The sequence below is a fragment of the Neophocaena asiaeorientalis genome, unplaced genomic scaffold (genome assembly GCF_003031525.2).
Source record: "Neophocaena asiaeorientalis asiaeorientalis breed wild unplaced genomic scaffold, Neophocaena_asiaeorientalis_V1.1 scaffold606, whole genome shotgun sequence".
Taxonomy (NCBI): Eukaryota; Metazoa; Chordata; class Mammalia; order Artiodactyla; family Phocoenidae; genus Neophocaena; species Neophocaena asiaeorientalis.
In genome coordinates this window covers 1,846,322-1,868,439 of record NW_020173687.1, presented here as the reverse complement: position 1 = coordinate 1,868,439, position 22,118 = coordinate 1,846,322, and the positions used below count along the sequence as shown (strand labels likewise).

At 52.9% G+C, this 22,118-nt stretch overlaps 1 protein-coding gene across 6 annotated transcripts in view; it reads left to right on the top strand.

Moving 5' to 3' along the window:
- CDH4 (cadherin 4) overlaps positions 1-22,118 on the top strand; it is a 573,059-nt gene that overhangs the window by 424,154 nt on the left and 126,787 nt on the right. For all 6 annotated transcript variants that reach the window (XM_024750194.1, XM_024750195.1, XM_024750192.1 and 3 more), the window contains one exon: positions 16,753-16,926. In XM_024750194.1, coding sequence (XP_024605962.1) covers positions 16,753-16,926 — 174 coding nt within the window. The remainder of the gene's footprint in view (positions 1-16,752; positions 16,927-22,118) is intronic.

Sequence of the window (22,118 nt, the reverse complement as noted above, 5' to 3'; positions counted from 1 at the left end):
ACCAATATATTTGAAAATATACGTGAAATGGATAACATTCTAGAATATAAAATTTACCAAAACTAACATGAAAGGAAAATCTGAACTGTTTTATTATTATGAACAAAATTTTAATTCAAATTTTTATCACAAAAAAATACCCACACCAGGATGGCTCCACTGGTAAGTTGTAACCAAGCTGTAAGGAGTTAAAACTCATCTTACAAGAGCGATCACTTCCCCAACCAAATGGGCACCATGCTGAAACCAGCAAGAACCTTGCCCAAAGCCAGCACGAATCTTGAAAGAACAGTGAGAGAAAGGGTCATTACGTGCCAGTCCACTCATAAACAGATGGGAAAAAGCCGAAGCAAAATATTAACACACTCAAATTCAGCCATGTTTACATGGGATGTATAATGGCCACATTCGTCTGTTCCAAGAATGCGAGATTTGGTTTAACACTTAAAAGTTAATCCAAGTAGGTCAACACAGAATAAAGAGTAAACATCACGTGATCATCTGAATACTGCCTGTTAAATTTAACTTCATTCAGGATGAAAATATTCAACAAGTTAGGAAAAGAAGAGACCATTCTTAATCTCACAAAGGGTGTCCACAGCAAACATTCAGTCTACAGTCGGAATATTCGAAGCCTTCCTTGACATCAGAAATAGGACAAGGACACTCTTACATTACACGCCAGAGCTTCAAGCCAGTGAGGTGAGGCAAGAAAAAGAAATTGGAATAAATAGAACTAGCGTTAATGTGTAGCTTATATAATTGTGAATGTAGAAAATCCGAAATAATCTGTAGATAAGTAACTGGAATTAATGAATGATGTTAGTTTAGCAAAGGCGCTGGATATAAAAGCAATTGCACCTCTACAGACCAGGAGTAAATAGTTAGAAAATAAAATCTGAACCAGATACCAATTACAAGAGCATTAAAAATTATAGTTAGGGCTTCCCTGGTGGCGCAGCGGTTGAGAGTCCGCCTGCCGATGCGGGGGACGCGGGTTCGTATCCCGGTCTGGGAAGATCCCACATGCCACGGAGTGGCTGGGCCCGTGAGCCATGGCCGCTGAGCCTGCGCGTCCGGAGCCTGTGCTCCGCAACGGGAGAGGCCACAACAGTGAGAGGCCCACTTACCGCAAAAAAAAAAAAATTATAAACCTAACAAAAAATTTTCAAGACCCTTACATATTACTGAGAACAATTAAAGATCTTTAAAAATAGAGGGATGTGCCCTGCTCATAACATAAGAGAGGGTGTCAGTTCTACCCAAAGGTTTCCATAGATTCAACACAATCCCAACAAAAATCCCAGCATGTTTTTTCTTTGCTTGTCTATAGAAGGGTTAAGAGCTGACTTTAAATTTTTAAATAGAAATACAAGGGGCCAAGAATAACCTGGAAGCACACAAAGATGCGAGGACCTGGTGTTTCAGGCATCAAGACTACAAGGAAAGCACACCACTACTGGCACGTGGGGCCCAACATGGGCCGCCCTGTGCACTGTGGGGTGTTCAGCAGCATCCCCGGCCCCCACCCGCTAGAGGCCAGCAGCGCCCCAGCAACCCCGCTTGCACCCAAAGCTGTCTCCGGTCATTGCCAAATGCTCCCCAGGGGCAAAACCGCCCCATCGGAGAACCACTGAACTACAGGAATTAAATGGTGTCGTTTGAGAGCAAAACAAATGGAACAGAATAGCAAGCCCAGAAAAAGTACTTAATGTTTTAAAAAATCGTCTTCGTGGAGGTTTAACTCTTATTCACCACAGTTCACCCACTTCACGTACACAATTGGATGAACCTTGTCAGATGCACACGGTACCGACACTTGATTTGAGTGGCGCCAGATGGCAAAGGCCAGAAAGCTACAGCCCACAGGTCGCGTCTGACCTGCCACCTGCCTTTTGATGGCCTGAAAGCTAAGAATGGTTTCTGTATTTTTAAATGGTTGTATAAGTGCCTGTATTAATATCCTCGACTTTGCTTCTTGGCCTACAAAGCCTAAAATATTTAACTCTCTGACCCTTTAACAGAAAGCCTGCTAAGCCCTGCTTAGAATAGTGGGTAAGGACTGTCTCTTCGATAAGTGATGCTGGGCCAGTCGAGTACCCTTAAGGGGAAAATGCAAAGTGACCCTGTACCACACTCCACACCCAAGATCAATTCCGGGTGGACTGTAAATCTGAGTGTTCAAGACAAACCAAACAAATGGAAGAGAATATAGGAGTGATGTGTGGAGGAAGCTTCCTTATACACAACCCATGAACCACGGGGTATCCAGGGCAGGTCGATGACTGGACCTGGTTACAAATAAGAATGTACTCATCAGAGCACATACTTAAGAAAGTGAAAAGATAAGCCAGAGCTGGAGAGAGGATATTTGTGACCCTTAATGTCTGACAAAGGAGGCACATCCAGAATATATAAAGAGAGCCTCAAATCTCTACAGAAAGACAGATAACCTAATGATAGAAGAAAAAAGAACACAGGCTGTCCTCCAAAGACAAGAGCCCGTGTGTGGATCAGTGTGAGGACCTCAGCAGGGCAATGCGGATTAAAGCCGAAAATCCACCAGAATGGCCAACCTTAGAAAGACTGGAAGTACCAAATATCGGTGAGAATGTGCAGAAGCTGGAGTCACCATGTGCTCTTGGGGGCGTGCGGAATGGTGCAGCCTCTCTAGCAACAACGGGCGTTTTCATTGGAAGCTGAATATACGTTTGCCTGGTTGAAAGGAAAACCATTCCTCTTCTCACACTTCTGACACCAAAGGGGTAGGTTTTCCACCCCAGCCGGTTCTCTGACTTTCCGTGGACACCAGCTGGGTGCTCTCTAATTTAATTCAGTTCTGACACTCGCAGCCCGGAGTCAGCGCAGACCCCGCATGTTCAGGGTTCAGTCCCAAAAGCCCGCCCCCCTTCGGGCGTCAGTTACAAGTGGTGGGTCTCCAGGTTACTCGCTTCCGCCCGGCTCGGTTCCCACGACCCCCACCTCAGTTCAATAATTTGCTACGATGGGTCACAGAACTCGGGGCAACACTCACTTACTATTCCTGGTTTACCATGAAGGATATTATAAAGGAACCATCAGCATGGTTCCTTTATAATATCCAATATTATAAAGGAGCATCAGATGAAGAGTTACTTAGGGCGAAGTCTGGAAGGATCTCAAGTGCAGGCGCTTCTATCCCTGTGGCGATGGGGTGTGCCACCCTCCTGGCACATGGACGTGTTCACCAACCTCGGAGCTCTCCACACCCCAGAGTTTAGGGATTTTTATGGAGGTTTCATCACGTAGGCATGATCGATTAACTCGACCTCCAGCCCCTCCCCTCTCCCCAGAGGATGGGGCGTGGGTCTGAGAGCTCCAAGCTTCTAATCATGGCTTTAGGCTTTCTGGTGGCCAGCCCCCTCCAGGAGCCCACCCAGAGTCAACTCACTAGAGCAAAAGATGCTCTCTTGCCCAGGAGATTCCTAGGGGCCTAGGAGCTCTGGGTAAAATGCTTCTGTCAGCCCATCACTGCGGAGATTGGTTTTGAGAGCTCTGTGTCAGGAACAGAGGGCAAAGACCAAAGTGTCGTCTTTACTGTGCTGCCGGTTTTAGGTACAAGCCCAACGGAAGTGTGTACACATTTGTACCATCAGCTCTGCACCAGAATTTGATAAACCTGAAAAGAACCCAAACGCTCGTCCTCATTACGTTGGATAAGTGCCTGGTGGTGGGTCCATACAGTGAATTTCTATACAGCAGCACAAATGAGCAAAGCAACAGGATGGGTAAATCTCACAGACACACATCGAGGGAAAGAGGGCGGGCACCCAGGCAGGAAAGTGCAGACTGTGAGTCCAGACGTGGACAGCTCAGACTGCGTGTACAGCCGCGCAGGGGACCGCTGTGGGAGGCGAGAGGAGGTGGCCTGGTGGGGGCCTGAGGGACGTGAGGGGGTCCTGGGGGCAGGTGTTCATTCTGTGATCGTTAATGTGTCTGTTCACTGACGTTTCAAGCACTTTCCTGCATGTTGTTTATAATTCACAATTTTCAAACATGTTTTAATGCATGCAGAGGGCTTCCTGGCTGGGTTTGGAAAGGTGGAGTGTTCAACGAGAACGTCGCCAGCGGGAGTTCTGTCAGCAGAAGTTTCTAGAAACACAAGGGCCTCCTTCAAAGGAGCCATTTGCAGTGTTAAAAGTCCCGAGAAGCTCTTACCAAAAGGAGCCTTGAAGCGAATCCCTGGAGGAGGGCGCGAGGGGACCCCCTAATTTCCCGGTTCCATAAATTCCATCTTTCCCGTGTCAAGGTCCCATCAAGCGCAGTCTCCCTTGTCCGTTATTCCAGCGACTGTGGAGCCAGCAAAACTGTCAGCTTTCCAGTTAGGTGAACCGTAAAAATTTGGCAACTTCTCCCCTTTTCCTTTCCTTTCTTAGCAACAATTTAAAGGCGGTCTTTTTGTGGGTAATACAAGCAGGGCTGGAATCTGGAAGAACTTTTTTGTGTGCAGTCTTGCAGGAAAGCTGATAGCAATTCAATTAGAAAATTTAATTAAGTCACGTATTTCCCACGGGAGTGCTGAATCGCCCCCGAGGAGTCAGAGCAATGTTCCAGCCCAACAGTAAATACTGAAGATAAAGTTCCTCGCACCATTGTCGTCTGACTGGCTGCGGTAGCGCTTGGAATTGTCAATGGGACCTGTGGGTATAGTTTGCAAGAAAGAAACTGTTGTTTATGAAACTAATATTGGGTCTCAGAGTATGTCAGCATCTATGAAAGATAAACTCAGCTGAGCATTACCCAGCAGCCGGACCAGGCCCAGATGCTGAAGCGCCTTCTTTCCTTGGGGTCTTGGCCTCCACGGGTGGATGGGCTGAACTTTGCCCCCCAGAGTTCCTGTGTTGAAGTCCAAACCCACAGAACCTCAGAATGGGACTGGGTTTTCAGATGTGGTTAGTTCAGGTGAGGTCCCTAGGGTAGACGGACCCTAATCCAACATGACAAGTGAACTTATTAAGAGGGGAATTTGGACGCAGTCACGCTCACGGACAGAAGTTCATGTGCAGATGAAGACAGGGATCGAGGTGATGCTTCTACAAGCCAAGGAACCCGGAAGATTGCCGGCAGCCACCAGAATCTAGGAGAGGGGCTGGGACAGATCTGCTTGGCCCTCGGGAGGGACAGCCCTGCCACGCCTGCGTCTTGGCCTGTGGCCTCCAGAACTGAGACATGAACGTCCATTGTGGAAGCGCCCCAGTCTGTGGTGCTTTGATTCGGTGACACCAGGACACTCAGTCGCCAGGGGTGTGGCCAGTGCCTTCCAGCTGAGGTGGACGCCCAACCCTGGGGCTGTGCCGACAGACCCAAGGCAGCCTCCCAAAGGTGGGATGTGAGTCCGGAGCCGGGCATCCAACCCAGTGTTCCTGATGCCTCAAGTCCTCTCCTCGCCTCTGCTTGGGTCTCCAGGACCGGCAAGGACAAGTCTTGCCAAGACCCCGATTCTTTAAGCCCCTGGGGTCCATCACCCCCATCCCTACAGTCTGCCCCCTGCGAGTGGGCAGAGCCCATCTTAGTATCAAGGACGCCCAGGTGGGTTACAAGACAATGGAATGGAGAGCGCCTGGTTGAGAAGCAATTCCTGCAACCCCCTGGAGGTGCAGCCCCTAAGGAAAGTCTGGCCCACGAGCGACCCTGCACCCCAGCATCACCCGCTTTCCATGAGCGCCAGAGGGCTAGTGCCCGCGCCTGAACCCCTACACTGCCAACTCGGAGTTTTAACCAAAGGGGGCGTGTGGGGCTTTCCACGCCGGGCGTCACCTTGGGGAGGCACCTGAAGGTCATTAGGGGAGCTGAGTGACAGTGCATACCTTCAGAAAGTAGCAAGACGGTCCTTCTATGCTTTTCCAGAAGACGGCCTCAACGTGACTGAGAAACAGCAACTAGACCGTACAACTGCCGGGAAGGAGGCTGCTCCCTGTCCAGAGTCTGTGGTCATGACCACAGCCTGGCGGCCCGCCCCAGCGACGGGCGATCAGTAATAGATCTCAGCGGATGCGCAGGGCTCCCCAGAAGACTGCAGCGTTTAACTCTGCCAGCATGAAGGCATGAGTGATTTCTAATTGCTGGAAGGTGCGTTTTCTGCAGTTGTGGAGAGCCGCCCTGGGGTCCGCAGGTGGAGGAGGTCCAGCTCGGGCTGTGTTTCAGGCTGCAGACGGCCTTGAGCGAGTGTCAGGGTCAACCTTTCATTTTGCAGAGGAAAGGTGCCCAGGGTCCCACAGCCCAGGGAGAAAAGCATCACGGTCATTGGTCACTTTCCCTGGCCTGTCCCAGGGGGCGGGGGCGGTGTTGCAGCCTGGGCACCGTCTCACGGAGATTTGAGGGGAACGAGGGAATGAAGATGACGGGTGGCTCACTGACTCCCACGGCTGGGGGGAGCAAAGGGCACGAGAAAGAGGGGCCACTGCCAGGCAGGGAAGCCTCGGACACGCAGGCCAGGGGAGAGGAATGGACCGCACGATCCTGCCCTCTCTCGTTCCTGTGGGCCAAGGAGCGAGAGCCCGAGGGGGCAAGTGAGCGGCAGGCGTGCTCGAAGGACTCTGAGCCCCATGAGTCAGAAAGATCCCAAGTGGCTCCCTTGGTCCCTGGGTGAGTGAAGACGGTTTGCATGTCCCCGCCGGACACTTTGTAACGTTCTAAGATGCAAACGGCATCACCGGGAATGGTCCCACGAGGGTGGTGACAGGCCTGACCACTGAGCAGCAGCCACGGACTGGACTAAGGTGGGGTGGCTGGCGGGGGTCTGGGCCAGGAGAGGGTAGAGGCTGCGCCGTGTCCTGGGGGTCAGGAGGGTGACATCTGAGTCGAGACCCAAGATGAGAGAAGCCATCATTCCCACAGAGGGAGCATCGCAAGCGGGGGGAGGTGGCCAGGCAGGTCCCTGGCCAGGCGGCACTTGGTCAGGCATCTGAGTCTATTTTAGGGTGTGTCAGGACCCCAGGGAGGGCTGAAAGCAGGGCGGGAGGGTGGCTCCTTCTGCTGCAGCCCCGGGTCGGCCAGCACAGCGCTCGGCCTGCTTCCTGCTTGTCTCTGCAGGGCTGGTTTGCTAAGTGGGGTGGAGGCCCCCAGGGGCCGGCCCAGCTCCGTCTCCCACCCCGTGGGGTCCATCACCCCTCACCGCTGTGCTCTGGCCACCGTCCCCTCCCTGCCCTGGGAGGTCCCGCCACCCAGTACCCCTGCCTGGATCCTAGAATCTCCCCTCTCTCAGCTTCTCCTTTTCCTGAAACAAAACAAAAGCCTCAGAGGGCACGAGGCCATGCCCACCCCACGAGATCCACCACTTTGCCCCCATGTCCCTATGGGGGTGATGTCGCGTCACTTCTGCAGGACCTGTCCCGCCCCTAGCAGTGCTCTCCTGCAGCAAAGCAAGCGCTGTGATGTGAGTACAAAAAGGAGAGGAGAGAGACCCTCCCTCACTGCCTGTCACACGCGTTATAACCTTCCTCCTGACCAAAGCCTTCCAGGATCACCCACACCAACAAAACTGACCATTTTTCTCACTAATTGACACCAATATGAGTGATGCCACTCGGTCCCACTGAGAACAACTCTAGGAAAAAGTCATACATTCTGGCCTAACTTGCTAGTTTAGTTTTTTTTTTTTTTTACTGTGATTGTATTTTTTTTCTGTGAACTACAGAGTAATTTCATTTACTTTGTTCCTAGCAAAACATAATTTTCTGGATTCTCCAGAGCCAGTTACCAGCCAGGGTACTCGCAGGAGATGCCTGGAGACAGCTTGGCTTGTGTCAGCGGGAGGAGTGGGGGGCAGGCGGAACTGCTCGGGCGCTGGGGGTCCTTGCCGTGCAGGGGGCGGGGGCGAGGATGGCCGAGCAGCCTGGCCGGGCTTGTGGAGGTCACACACACACACACACACACACACACACACACACACACACACACCACACACACACACGGTGGGGCAGACTTGTCTGAACATTCGGGCATCCCCCCAACTTCCTTACCGTGGCCCGTAAAGCAGACATGTCCTCCCCTGTGCTCCCATCCATTACACCTGCATCCTGCCTGCTCCCTGGGCTGCACGGATGGGCGCATTGTCTTGTGTCTTCATTTCTGGGCGGACACAAGGCTGACGAGGGCAAGGGGTGTGCTCTGAGCGTCTGTTAAAAGAAGTGTGGTTTTGACACTACTGAAGTACGTGAAGCCTTCCCTCGGGATGATGGTGATGGATGCGAGTTGCCTAAAGAACCGCGTCTCAGCTGTTCCCCCAGGGCTGCTCCCACCCTGAGTCCCTGGCCCATCTGCCTAGGACACGGGGGCACTGGGCGCCAGGGTCGCAAAGCACAGGCAGCATCTACCCTCCATGTCAGGGCGCCCCCCGTCCAAGCCGAGGAGCAGGGAGGGGCCGAGGGAGTGGCCTGAGTTCCGAACCCAGCCCCATGAGCCTGGGCCAGTCCCCAGACCTCTGCCCAGGTGTGAGTGAGCACAGCGCCAGCCCCTGCCTTCCTGGGCTATCATGGGCGTGAGTGAGCAGGCGGGAGGGGGCGTCCGTCCCTGCCCCCTGCCCCGCACACAGCAAGCAGCGTGTACAGGAGTGTTTGCTTAAGACTGTCCTTCCAAATATAGATGCACAAGAAATAATCATGCTATTTCATTCAGGAAAACTTTCTTTGTATGATTTTTACGGGAATTTTCAAAACAATCTCCCCTTGTTAGAAGAGATTGCAAGTAAGAAATACCGTAGTGCTTTACGGGGCATAGATACGGCATTTGTCTTCCCTATAGTGTCGTGGATGTAAAAAAAAAAAAATCCACTAAGTGCCTTTTCAGAACCAAACTCATGCAAATGTTTGTTTAGAATGGCTCCCATACTCTGTTTGTTACAGAACGGAGATATCTTTCTGTTGTTTTATTTTGTGTTTGTTAAATACCGTTTTATCCTGTCGGTCCTTAGCTACCATGGAAACCAGGCAGAAGGCTGCAGACAGAACCCTAGTTAAATGTTTTAAATATACATGCTTGCAGGCAAACAAAAAGTACCGTTTTTCAAATGTATATTGAAAGGGAAGCGAAGGCAGAGAAATGGACTATCTGTATAGATTCTGGTGCCTTTTTTTTTTTTTTATGAACTCTAATTATCCTCAATGAAAATCAGTACTGGGTTTGACATTTGGGAGGGTTGAGGAGTGGAAGGATGCTATTTCCCTTAGTGAAGCATGTTTAACCCAAAGCTCTAAGGAAACAGGAAGGCTGGGGCATCAGAGACAGGGGAGAGGGTCGTAAACAACACTGACATTTGGGGAATGAGTCTCGTCTACCCTTACTCCAGCATAAGCAGTGTTAGTCTACAACGCAGACGTGGCATTCCCCAAGTGTTCCATTTTGAGTACAGACCCATGAAATTCGTAACCCAGGGGCCCCACGCCCTACATCGGTTGTGTTTCCGTGGCTGGGCCGAGCCACCTCCTTCCGCAACATCGGGGCCACCGAGAGGGGCAGGTGAGACTCTGTGAGTGGGTCTTGGTCACTCTGCATGGAAGAAGGTGCAGGAGCCTACAGGGCTGGACGCTGGACGCTGGTTGAAAGGAAAGGGGTCCCGGGTGGATGCCCCGGTGATGCTTCGTGCGGTGAGACACGCGGGCTGGTTGACCTTTGTGGCGAAAGAAAAGCAGCCCCGGCCTCATCAGGGCTCCATCCTGCATCTCACGGGAAGCTCAGTGCAGGTGCAGGTCCCAGACCCCCGTCCCTCAGCTGCGCACCCACTGCCCAGAGAGGGGCTGGACGCACTGCTCCTCGGCACATGGCCCAGTCTAGAGACCAGAGAGCAGGGAAGAACGGGGAAGTTAAAAAACACAGTTCCCTCCAGCCTGCCCATCCCCTGCCTCCGCATTCAGGGTCCACGCGCTGCCAGTCAGGGAAAGAAGATCACACAGGGCACCTTCCCGAGAAGGCACTGCCCTGGGTAATGAAAGCCCATGATTTCCATCGCGGGGAGGGCCGGAAAGCTGACCCCAAGCCCCTTGATCAAGAAGTGTCCTCGTGGACACTGGCGGTCAGCTCGCCTGGTTGGCACATCCCACGGGGAACTGACTTGAAAATGTCCCCATAAATTTAGCTTTTGTTGAATCGGGTGGACTTGTGTTCGTGCTATTTTCTCAAAAGTGGGGGGAGTTTACGGTGCTGAGGTAGGGCGGCACGGGACCCAACAGCTGTGTGGGAGGGCCCATGGGGGGTCAGGCTGTCATCTGTGACCCCATCTTCAAAGGTCAGGGCTGCCGGGCGCTCCTTAGAAACGCACCGGGATCTGGGAATTTTGAAGCCGTTTTCATATCCACGTCACCTCTTGAGGGCAGTGGCTTCTGCTGGGCCATCTTCTCTGGAGAACAGTGGAGCTCGTCGCACTTTGCAGAAGCGGCCGGGCATCCGTGGGGTTCCGTGTATGGGGTGAGGATAGGGGTGTGTCCAGGGCTCGGGCCAGAGGCGTGGCTTTGGTGGTGGCGAGCGCAGGGCGCATGCGCAGGACCGTGCTTTTGCTCCCGGCTCTTCAGAAGTGGCAGTTGGGTTTTTGGACTCTTTGTATCTTGTTTAGACTTTGCCCCAACTGCGCCGTGGGTGCAGTTCTTTTCAGTCCCTTATAGTCTCTTCGTATCTGTTGCTCAAGGAGACGTCTGTCCAGGTGCAAGCCCTGCAGCAGAGGGTCCCGGGTCCCAGGTCCCTGCCTGTCTCGCAGTGGGGCCCGTCACCTACACTCCCGTCACCAGGAGGGGTGAGCAGTACGTATCGCTTATTCGCTGCTAAGCAGCTGTCACCCTCCTGAAACCGTGATGGCTGGGAAGGGACTTGCTGCCTTGAAGACAGAGTCTGCATTGTTTATATTCCCTGCTCAGTGCCGCTTCTGAGTGTTTCGTGAGTCACCTATTTGCTTATACTTGGCTCTTCATAAGTCTGTGATCCTACTAGGCGAGCGGTTGGGTGATAGAAAAAGATGACAGATTATAACTTCCTGTCATGCATGTAGATTGGAGGAGGTGCATATGACTGTCGTCCTCCCCTGACACTTTCCTCTCTCTTTCCTTTTCCTTTTTGAAAAAAAGAAAAAAAAAAGAGGCGATAATTTAAAACCTGCCCCGGGTCGGTTTTACATTATTCATCTTTCACTTGTGAATGATGACGGAAAGGAAGTGACCCAGCTTCTTCCTAATGTCGGGGAGTCCCTGAAGACCTCACCTGGAAGCCACACTTGATTACTCTCATAATCAGACACACAGAGCGACCCTCCTTACAAGGAGAGCAGGCCCCGGGCAGGCACAGGGCTGCTGGGAGCTTAAGAAAATAAGATAATGTGCCCCGTGAGGAGATGAAAAACAAAAGCCACCTCGGGAAGGCGGGTGTGCGGGTCACTGCTGGGCTCCAGGTTTGGGCTGGTGCCAGGACAAGGTGGAAAATGATGACTTTGCGGGAGGATGGCAGTCGTGCAGCTTTGCCTGTGAATCCGGGGCCTCGGCCTTCCCGTGAGAATGGAAGACGGTCCTTGTCTCCATTCCTCCCCTTTTCTCTTGAGTTCACTGAACTGTGTTCCTGAGCATGGGGGTTTTGTCACTTTGTCCCTGGGGAGAGGATGCGTATGCCTGAGACTGGTCCTGAAAACCTGCCGAGAGAGAAACGCCGAGCCCAGAGACGAGGTGACCTAGAAAGATCTTAGACCCCCGTTCTGGCCTCCCCAGACCCCCACGTGCTACAGACAGAGCGGGTGTACACACCCCTCGAGGGGGACCAGCCCAAGCAGCCTCACAGGCACGGGATGGCGTTTTGTCTTTGCAAAGTGCGAGTCCTTTGGGGCAGCGACTCCGTAGCTCACCTGTATCACTCAGGAGCGAGACCACGGAACCCCCCCCAGGTTGTGACGTGAAGAAGCTACGCTCCAGAAAGTACCTCAGCCTCCTGCCCACGCCCCAGCTGCCCCCGAAGCGCAGAGCTTGTCCAGCTCCGGGGCGGGAAACGGAGGCCCAGAGGCAGGATAAGACTCATCCCGGGTCCCAGGCCCGGCGCTAGGACCCCAGCCTGGGGAGGCTCCTCCCCTAGTAAGTCACCATTTCAGAGCATCGTCAGCAGAACGAATCCGACGCTAAGCCCGATTGATGAAGGCTCAGTGGGAGAGGCCATCTGAAATGAGAAATGCTTTGTAAATAAGAGATGATTAAGAAGCAGATGGATTTAGGGCCTCACAAATGAGCACCTGGCCTCTGCGTGGTCTGTACCTGGGAGCCATGGCCCCTACCCTTCCTCTGCCCCTTTTGGGAAAGGCCCGCTGCAGGCGGAACAGGGCAGACGCGTGTCCTGAGCGGTCCTGGCCCCTCAAGATGCCCCTGTAAAAGCCCGCCTGCCACCCCTTCCTGGGGTCAGGGCTCCAAGGGGTCCCCAGGGGCCGCCGCCCCCGCTGCACACCGTCCCCCGCTCGGTGGCTGCTTGTCGAGCACCAGCTACTCCCTGGGGCGGGCTGGGCTGAGAGTCCCATCAGAGGACGAGCGATTTCCTCAGCGCTCGCCACCCTGCAAACCTGCAGGGAACAGCTTGGCCGGCTCCAAGGCCAGCGCAGCAGTCAGGACCCTCTCCGACCCCCACCAGTTACAAGACCTCTGACTTGGGCTGAATTGTCTGTGAGGAACAGCCTGTCAGGGCCGGGCTGTTGGTTTTGAGAAAATTGTGACGCATTACATACACAGAGAGAGAAACAGACAAAACACACACATATGTACGCACACGCATGTGTATATGGTACATAAGCACAGAGGCACGTGCACGTGTGCGTGTGCCTCTGTACCTACGTGCACACGCGTATCGGGAGCACAGAGGCCGCAGTCACGTTATCACCCGGCACCCGCCGTCGTTGGCTCAGAAACACGGGTGACCGGGCCGTGGGGAAATCGGCAGCTCTCGTCTGTGCGGAAACACCTTCGAGAGCGGCCAGAAACATGATTTACCGTTAGTGTGATTCCACGTCGGGCTTTGCGCGCCGCACTCTGAACGGCCCGAGGTCCGCGCGGTCCCGAAGCGCGTGCTCGCCTCATCAGGTGACGGGTCATTGTCATCGGCGTTCCTCCCCCAGAGAAGTGGGTGTGTCTTCCCAGCTGAAGCTACTGCAGGTCTGGCATTGATCTTCGCCAGATTTTGTTATTACACTTGTCTCACAGCTTTAAAATAGTAGCAAATATGTGCGATTTATTTAAACAACACTAGGGAAATTAACGCCACGCAAGCTCAGCCTAAGCAGATGAAGACAAAGCAGGTTTTTAAAAGGAGAACGGCTCGATGAAAACCTTGAAAATTCCGAGTCTCAAATTCAGAGGCTCGGGTGAGCTTCTGCAGGTGCCCAAGCGTCAGCGGGCGAGGCAGACCTGCATTCTCTGTGCCGCACGTGGGAGACGTGGCGGGAGCCGGGACGGCCAGGCTCCACCTCCCAGAGGCCGTGCTTGTGGCCGGGACCCCTGCCCCAGCACCCCACACACGCACGCAGACGCGCTCAGAGCAAACACCAAGCGGGTCCCCTCTGCCGAGGCAAGTGCCTGGGCCGGGTGACCCTCGTTTCCTGTGAGGCCATCTGTGGAGCGTGGCAGTCCCCTGGAGGGCTCACTGAGCACACACGGCAGGCGTCAGCGCAGAGGTGGGGAGTCCAGGTGGGAATCTCACACTTGGCATTTCTAACCTGGAAGCTGACGCCGCGGGAACTCAGAAATGCCTCTGCTGGTCCGAGGTTTCTCACTGACGTCCTTGGGCCTCTCCGATGGGAATGTCCATGTCTGCCCAGCCCACTGCACACTGACATGAGGACCCGTAGAGGGGATGGGGCCCCATGAAGAAACCCCAGAAGTGAGGGGGGCACACAGATCCTGCCTCTGCCTAAAGAGCTGTGTGGCCTTCAGAAGTTACTTGGCCTCTCTGAGCCGCCCGGTCGCCTCCCTGGTAGAGGGGGGATGACCTTCCTGTAGCCTCGGCAGTAGGGAAGATGCAGGCAGAGACGGTTCAGAACGCTCGGTGCCCACAAGGCGTTGGCTGCCCCTGACGCGTGGAGAGCGGTTGTCTGCATCCTGGCCGCAAGGGGGCGGGGTGTGGCCAGGACCGTCCTGAACACTGTTCTGTGACGCTCATCAAGGAGTCTAGAGATGACCCCACCCCTGTCATCGTGAGAGATGCAGGGTTGGTCACAAGGCAGCATCTGTTAGCTTGACTTGAATGGATGTTGAGAGAATGTCATGTTTCCGTAGAAATCAAGGCCACTGGGGATGCACACACCTCGCGTGGATCCTTCTGATGAAGGATGGGAAGTGACCTAGGGAAGCCTTTTGGTTTTTAATTGCTGCAGACTCTTAAGTGCAGGAGCTCAACACGAAAGACAGCTGGACTCCTGGTGGGGAAAGTCCCAGAGGGGGGTCTCTTTAGAGTGTGGCTTGTCCAGATGGATTTTTCCATTGATGTAGCATCAAGTTTTGGCGTTCAGGACTGATACGTTTTTTTGGTTTTTTTAATTAGTTTTGTCTACGTGTGTCTAACTTATTTCTACGCAGCTTTTTTGCAAAAGGGAGTGGGGAAGGTTCAACGGGCAATGGCAAGACCAACAGGTTCTCACTGGGTGGGAGCTCAGCTGGAGGGTGGGGACCCCGCCGTGACTGGAGAGGGGCCGCCGCCTAGGGCCTCCAGCCAGCTCTGTCCTCTCTGGCTGGCTTGGGCTGTCCTGGTCCGAGGTCTGTCTCTGCCACGTGAGCTCTCATATGCTCCTGGCTCTGAGACTCGGAGTGAAATGAACATCAACCATGAGAACGGTGCAGAGGCAGCCACACGGGGCACCTTGAAAATAAACATGGAGGCGATATAGGTGTAGATGTCTTGTGTATACGTGAGTCCTGTTAGCTCCTCTAATTATACAATTTCATGTACATTATGACATTCAGAAATACAGAAATGTAAAAGGAGTAAATTAAAATAAAAACTCACTGGTGACCAGAGAAAACCAGAGTTTACATTTCTATGTACTTCCTTCCAATCTTTTCTCTATCCTTTTAAAAAACATGGGGACTTATGCTGCCTGTATACTTTGGTGCCATTTCTCCACTTCCTATCAGTGTATGGAATTTCTTCATATCTTCAAAGAGTAACTTCTTTTTTTTCTTAATACATCTTTATGGAGTATAATTGCTTCACAATGCTGTGTTAGTTTCCGCTGTACAACAAAGTGAATCAGCCATATGCATACATATATCCCCATATCCCCTCCCTCTTGAGCCCCCCTCCCACCTTCCCTATCCCACCTCTCTAGGCCGTCGCAAAGCACCGAGCTGCTCTTCTGCTATGCGGCTGCTTCCCACTAGCTATTTTACATTTGGTGGTGTATATGTGTTGACGCTACTCTCGCTTCGCCCCAGCTTCCCCTTCCCCTGCCCCGTGTCCTCAAGTCCATTCTCTATGTCTTCATCTTTATTCCTGCCCTGCCACTAGGTTCATCAGTACCATTTGTTGTTTTTTTCTTAGATTCCATATAGATGCGTTAGCATACGGTATTTATCTTTCTCTTTCTGACTTACAAAGAGTAACTCCTAATGACACGTAGTATCCCAAGATATGAACATAGTGTAATGCACTTAAATATTATTTACCACCATCAGACTTCCAGAATTTTTTCCTGGTATTTTTACCGTTTCACATATACATAATGTTATTATAAAGACAGCCACAATGAACATCTTTATTTGGCGGGTGGGTCCACATGCGGTTCCGCTGGGACAGACTTCCGGCTGTGGGGTTATGGCGTCAAAAGCAAGGACCATTTCTGAGGCTTCTGGTAGTTGGTGGCAGAGTGCTGCTCCCAGCGGTGAGGAGCCCCATTGACTTCAGAGCAGCCGACATTCAGTCCCGCTGGTTCCCGCCAGGCATGGGCTCTTATCAGTCTAATTTCCATAGCAGCCCTCTGAATTCAGTGCTGTTATTACCAAGCCCGTTTTATAAAAGAAGTAGCTGGAGCTGAGAGAGATTAAGGGCACTTGCCCCGTGTCACATGAATCTTTGGATGCAGGTAAACATAAGACACCAGTTTAACGCCAAATCCCACAACCTCAACCATCACCCTCTGCTGACTCACTCACGACACGCTCGTCAGGGGGGAGGATTCATTTTGTTTACTCTTGTCAGTTTGATGGGTGAGGAGGATATATTGCTTTAATTTGCATTGTTTGATGACTGGACATTTTTCATGAGTTTATTGATCCTTTGTATTTACTTTGCTGTTAATTATCTATTTGTGTCTTTTTCCTGTTATAATAAAGTTCCAATTTTTTCTTAATGATTTGTAGGAACTCTTTATATATTCAGGCTCTTAGCTCTTTGTCAGATTTGTTGTAAATTCATCAATTGCTTTTAGGGTATGTTTTCATAAACAAGGGTTTTAGGTTAAAATGTATGAATATTTTCCTTTGTAATTTTTTTCCATTGTTTTGGGCTTAAAAAGCCCTGATGTACTGGTTAAAGAGTCAGCTATATTTTCTTCTTTGTTTATGGTTTCTTAACCCCCATTTAATCTGTAGTCCATTTCTTTGTAGAGATGAGGGTCTTGCTAGATTTTTTTTCCCTAACACGTCCCCACTTTTCCCAACACCATCCAATCTTTCCCTGGATCTAGGATAGTACAAATTCTAACAGACGCCTTTTCCTCTGCAACACCTAACCAGGCTTCTTTTCCTCTTCTCTCCCTTCCAAATAACGCTGCAGAAAGGGAAGAAGAGTGCACCCCTGGACCCTGTCCAGCCGCCAAATGACACACTGTTGCCGTGGCCACAGCATCAGAGCTCCAATGGGCTGAGGCGCCAGAAACGGGACTGGGTCATCCCGCCCATCAACGTGCCAGAAAACTCCCGCGGGCCCTTCCCGCAGCAGCTGGTGAGGGTAAGTGGAGATGCTCCTGCCGGTGGGGAAGCTTTCGGCTTTAGCCCCTGCCTGTCCCGGGATCTCGCAAATCAAGTCTGATGGGCTTGTTCCTGGAGCCTGGGACCGGCTCTGCCCTGGGTGTCTAAGGTCAAGATTTTGCCTTTTCAGTAATGAGATAAGTAATACACAGAACAGAAAAGTCAGAAGGGCAGTTGCGTCCTCCAGGGTGGACGGGCCTGCTTGCGTTGGGTCCTCTCTCTCCGGTTACTGTCCAGTGACTGTTCTGGTGCGTGGAAGGAGATGGGATGGAGACCTGGGTCATGGCCTTTGACCTCTGACACCTTCCTTTGGTCTGCATGTTCACACTTCTTCCCGATTATGGCTAAGATATTGAATGGAGAATGATGGCTTGTCCACGCTGACCACGATCTTGGTGAAAAGTCAGAGGTGCTGAGACTGAGCCTGAGGTGCCAGGGGGGCAGTTCTGTGTCCCTTCCCTTAGGGTCACCTGCTCCCAGCAGCCACCACAAGGTCGCTTTTCCTGAAGGACTGAAGGACTCATTTTACAAATCTGTTTTTCAAAGATCAAGTCCACCAACTAGCATCATCTCCTTCCCTTTGAAGGAAGATTGCAGCCCAATCTGAACGACAGTTTGATAAAGTGGTGGTGAGAACCCCATTAGATAATCCCATCCGTGGCCAGCGCCTCTCCCCACCTGTGGAGCTGGGGCCCCTCGAGTGTTATTAAGGCGTCGGCTTCATTCCTTGGCCTGATTAGTCTGTTTTGTTTCCTGTTCTTTTTGATGCAGAAAGCTGGGGGGTGGGTATTAAAATGCAGAGATGAAGCAGCAAACCTCGCAGGGCCATCCAGGTCAGTCACCCCACCATACACACCACAGCCACGGAGCCGTGTCGTGACTATCGCCCTGCCTTCACCACATGTGACGCTGTGACTTAGTTTGGTCTTTGTTCCTGTTTCTGGCCAGAACTCGTAAAACCCGTGCAATTTCCTAAATGATAAGAGTGAAAAAGATGTCTGCAGACATCCATAGCAAACCCCTTCTAGCACACCTGAGCTTATGTGCATGAGGGGACTTTGGGGAAGTCCCAGGGGAACCTAAGGCCGGGGCTGGCCACCAGGGGTACCAACCCTGTGACTGCAGGGCTGGGACCTTCACTTTCCCCTTCCCCCCCAGCCGCTCACCCCAGGAGGGAAGAGGGGCTGGATGTTGAATCAGTCACCAGTGACCCATGATTTAATCAGTCGTGCCTACGTAACGAAGTCTCCATAAAAACCCAAAAGGACAGGGTTCAGAGAGCTTCTGGAGGGTGAACACATGGAGATTCAGTGAGGATGGCACTCAGGGAGGGCGTGAAGTCTCCGGGAACCTTCCCACACCTCGTCCTACGCCTCTTCCCTCTGACTGTTCCCGAGTCATACCCTTTACAATAAACCAATAATCTACTGGCTTTCCGAGTTCTGTGAGCTGCTCTAGCAAATTAATCGAACCCAAGGAGGGGGTTGTTGGAACCTCAGATTTACAGCCAATCGGTCAGAAGCTCAGGTGACAACATGGACTTGGCAATTGACGTCTGAAGTGGGAGCATCTCGGGGGACCGAGCCCTTAACCTGTGGGATGGACGCCCTCTCCGGGTAGATGGCGTCAGAGTTGAGTTAAATGGTAGCACCCCCAGCTGGTGTCACAGAGAATTGCTGGATGCGGTGACACCTCTGGTGTCAGAAGTGCTGTGTGCGGCAGTCGTGGAAAAAAGGAGGAACAGGAGGGCGTGTCCAGCTCAGCATATCACTGAACACAAGTGTGTGTGCCTGTCGCATGGGGGAGGCCAAACAGACCGAAATGTTGGAGTTTGGAGCAGAGAAGTGTTTACTGCAGGGCCAAGCAAGGAGAATGGGTGGTTCGTGCTCAAAAACTTCAAACTCCCTGATGGTTTTGGGGGAGAAGTTTCTATAGGCAAAATTTGGGGTGAGGGCTGCAGGGTGAGTGACTTCCGACTGGTTGCTGGTGAGGTAGCAGGACGGGGCTCTAGGAATCTCGTGCTCAGCCTGGAGCTGCCGTCCTCCACCTGCGTGGGGCCCTCAGTTCCTGCAGAAGAACTGAAGGTGCAGTTACGTGTACTCCTTGGGCAGCAATCAGGGTCCTGCTTTGATCTCTGCACTGCAGTGTGATTGCTCTCCCTTTGTTTTTCCGCATTCCCTTACTTCCCTGGTTAGCAAGTGTTTGAATCTGCTCTTTGGTATTCAGGAAGGTCTAGGAGACTGAAGCCTTTTTCCTGCAAGTAAGAGACAGGGGACACGGAAAGGCTTTTCTGACCAGGAGGGCCCCATAGGGTCCTGCTGAGTTTCAGTCACACAGAGCCACCCTCCTGCCTCAATCCCCTGGAATGGGAGTTCACTTCCAGAGCCATCACGCGCCCTTGAGCGGCCTGCCTGGGAGGGCGAGATCACGGCGAAACGGAGGTGAGGACTGGAGGGAGGCACTCAAGCATCGACGCCCCCCCCCCAGCCCGGGCGCAGTTTCCCAGACTGAGCATCCTCTAGGCACGTGGGCCAGGCCCAGGGCACAGCCCATGCCGATGGGGGTGCCGGTGACTCGGCTCTGGGGCCCCCACCAGCCCTCGAGGCCCTTGCCGTGTCGGACTGCCACTTGCCATTTACTTAAGATTTTCTCTAGTAGTTCATTTTCAGTATAAATAAATTTATTCTAAAAGGAGGCTTTATTAGCTCACAACTGGAAAGCTGGAGGTATCTGTTATGACGGAAGTCGACTATAAAACAAGCATAAAGCAGAGAAAACATAGCTCTGGGGCGGGGGGGCTGCTGAGGGGGGGTCATGCAAGTGTTGACGTGTCTTAGATACACTGGAGCCAGAAGCTTCCTCTCAAGTGTCATCAGGATTGAAAGCAAATTGGACAGGGAGTCAGGTTTTCATTGTGTGAGCCAGTTTTGTTGAAGGCCTTGGGCTGTGCTCCCCAAAGTTCATCTCTAGTAGAAATCTGTCAAATCTGTCCATCTAACTCAGGGATCGGCAAACTTTTCCTTTTTTTTTTTTTTTTTAACATCTTTATTGGAGTGTAATTGCTTTACAACGGTGTGTTAGTTTCTGCTGTATAACAAAGTGAATCAGCTATACGTATACATATGTCCCCATATCTCCTCCCTCTTGCGTCTCCCTCCCTCCCACCCTCCCTATCCCACCCCTCTAGGGGGTCACAAAGCACCGAGCTGATCTCCCTGTGCTATGCGGCTGCTTCCCACTAGCTATCGATTTTACATTTGGTAGTGTATATATGTCCATGCCACTCTCTCACTTCGGCCCAGCTTCCCCTTCCCCCTCCACGTGTCCTCAAGTCCGTTCTCTGCGTCTGCGTCTTTTTTCCTCAGAGCCCTTGGCAAACGTCTTCTGTGAAGGACCAGGTAGTGAATGTTCTAGGCTTTGTGAGCCCTGCCGACTGGCCTCTGTTGAAACTATTCTGCTCTGCCTTTGCAGCGTGAAGGCGGCCCTCGGCAATATGTAGACCAACGGGCGTGGCTGGGTTCCAATAAAACTTTATTTACAAAAGCAGGCAGTGGGCCCGATTTGACCCGCAGGCCAGATCCACCTCATTTCCCAAACTCCGGAGCGTCTGGCCGAGTCATCCTCACCGATACTCAACGCTTGGCGGGAACCTTAGAGTGACGGGTGAGTGTGTAATGAGCCCCGAGGGGGCGTTTGCTCACTCACACCCTCACACACGTGCGTTTGGCAGGCATCTTGCCGCCACTGGGATATTCTGTCATCCTGGCTCTCAGAGCTTTCTCAGAGTTGATGGTATGGGTACCGACACGAGGAATTTCCCTCCTCTGTGCCCAGTCGTACCCAGGCCTGTGAAAGGTCCCAAAAGGGAAGAAGGCCACTGTGGGCAGAGCCCTTGTCCTGCAGGGGTTCCCAAGATCTGCTGGTTCGTCTGTCCTCTGCTGGACAGTGGAGGAAAGACACCCGTGTGCTTCCAGCCTGACCACTGCCGGCGGCCCCGAGGCAGAGAGGTCGGGTCTGGCAGTAGGAGAGGGGAGAGCCGGCTTCCCCGAGCAGCAGGCACTCGCGCCCCACGGGCCTGTGGCCGTGTTGAGGGGGCACAGTCTTCTCACGAGGCCACAGTGACGTCTGTGTGCCCTGATGGGGGACGTGCACCGCTCTGAAGCAGGGAAATGAGCCCCCTCCCCAGTGAACACCGACCTTGCAAAATCCGGCAGGAAAGCAGCGACGGCGGGAGCTCTCGGGCCCCTGCACACGCAGGCTCCTGGGGACTCTCCTTGCCGGTGATGTTTCTACGCTGGAGCCGTGGGGACAGGAGGTGCGGGCGTGGCGTCTGGCGTGCGATGAGCAGAGCTGCGCGCTCCACGTGCCGGAAGCCAACAGCCGCTGCCCAGACTCACTGAGGGGCAGCCTCTCCTGTCTTCTAGTCTGCAGTGTTGCTGTGGTTTGGGGAGACCGCATCCTCTGCTGCTCGGACCCCCCGACGTGTCTGCAGCCCCTGGAGGGAGGCTACCTCCAGGTGGATGTCTGCTCCAACGTGGACTGCAGGGAGGGCTGACGCTCTGACGGGCATTCCCACAATTTCAGAAACCGAACAGAACAGAGGTTTATTTCTTGCTCCTGGGAAGGTCATTTGGGGGCTGTCATGCGGGGCGCCAGAGGGAGGAGCGCAGGGTCGCCTGGGCCTGGACGTGGGAAACACCATTCCCGCCTGAATTCCACTGGCCAAGTTGCAGAGGACCCCGGGGAACGCGGCCCAGCTCTGTGCCCAGGAGGAGGGGTACGTGTGGGAAACGGCTGCGTGCTGCCCCAGTGGGTTTCCCCAGAGGAGAAAGTGCGCGTCCTTTCGGCTCGAAGGGCCCCACTGCGCCAAGGAAGGAGGTGGTCTAGGTGAGCGATCAGACCTGACTCACCTGCCCTCCTCCAAGCCTGGTCTGTCTTTACCACACTGTCCCGTTGTACTTCCTCCGTAGCACTTAGTACAGTCTGACGTCATGCCTGCTATTTATTCATCCAAGGACAGGCCTCCTGAAGGCAGGGGCCCTGCCTGCATCTCTGTGCTGTAAGCGGCAGGCACTACGAGTGCTGACTGAATGAATAAGTGAGGGAGGGAGGGAGTGATGGCAGCAATCCCGATGGCGAGCTGTCCCGGGCGCCCATGGGCTCACACAGCAT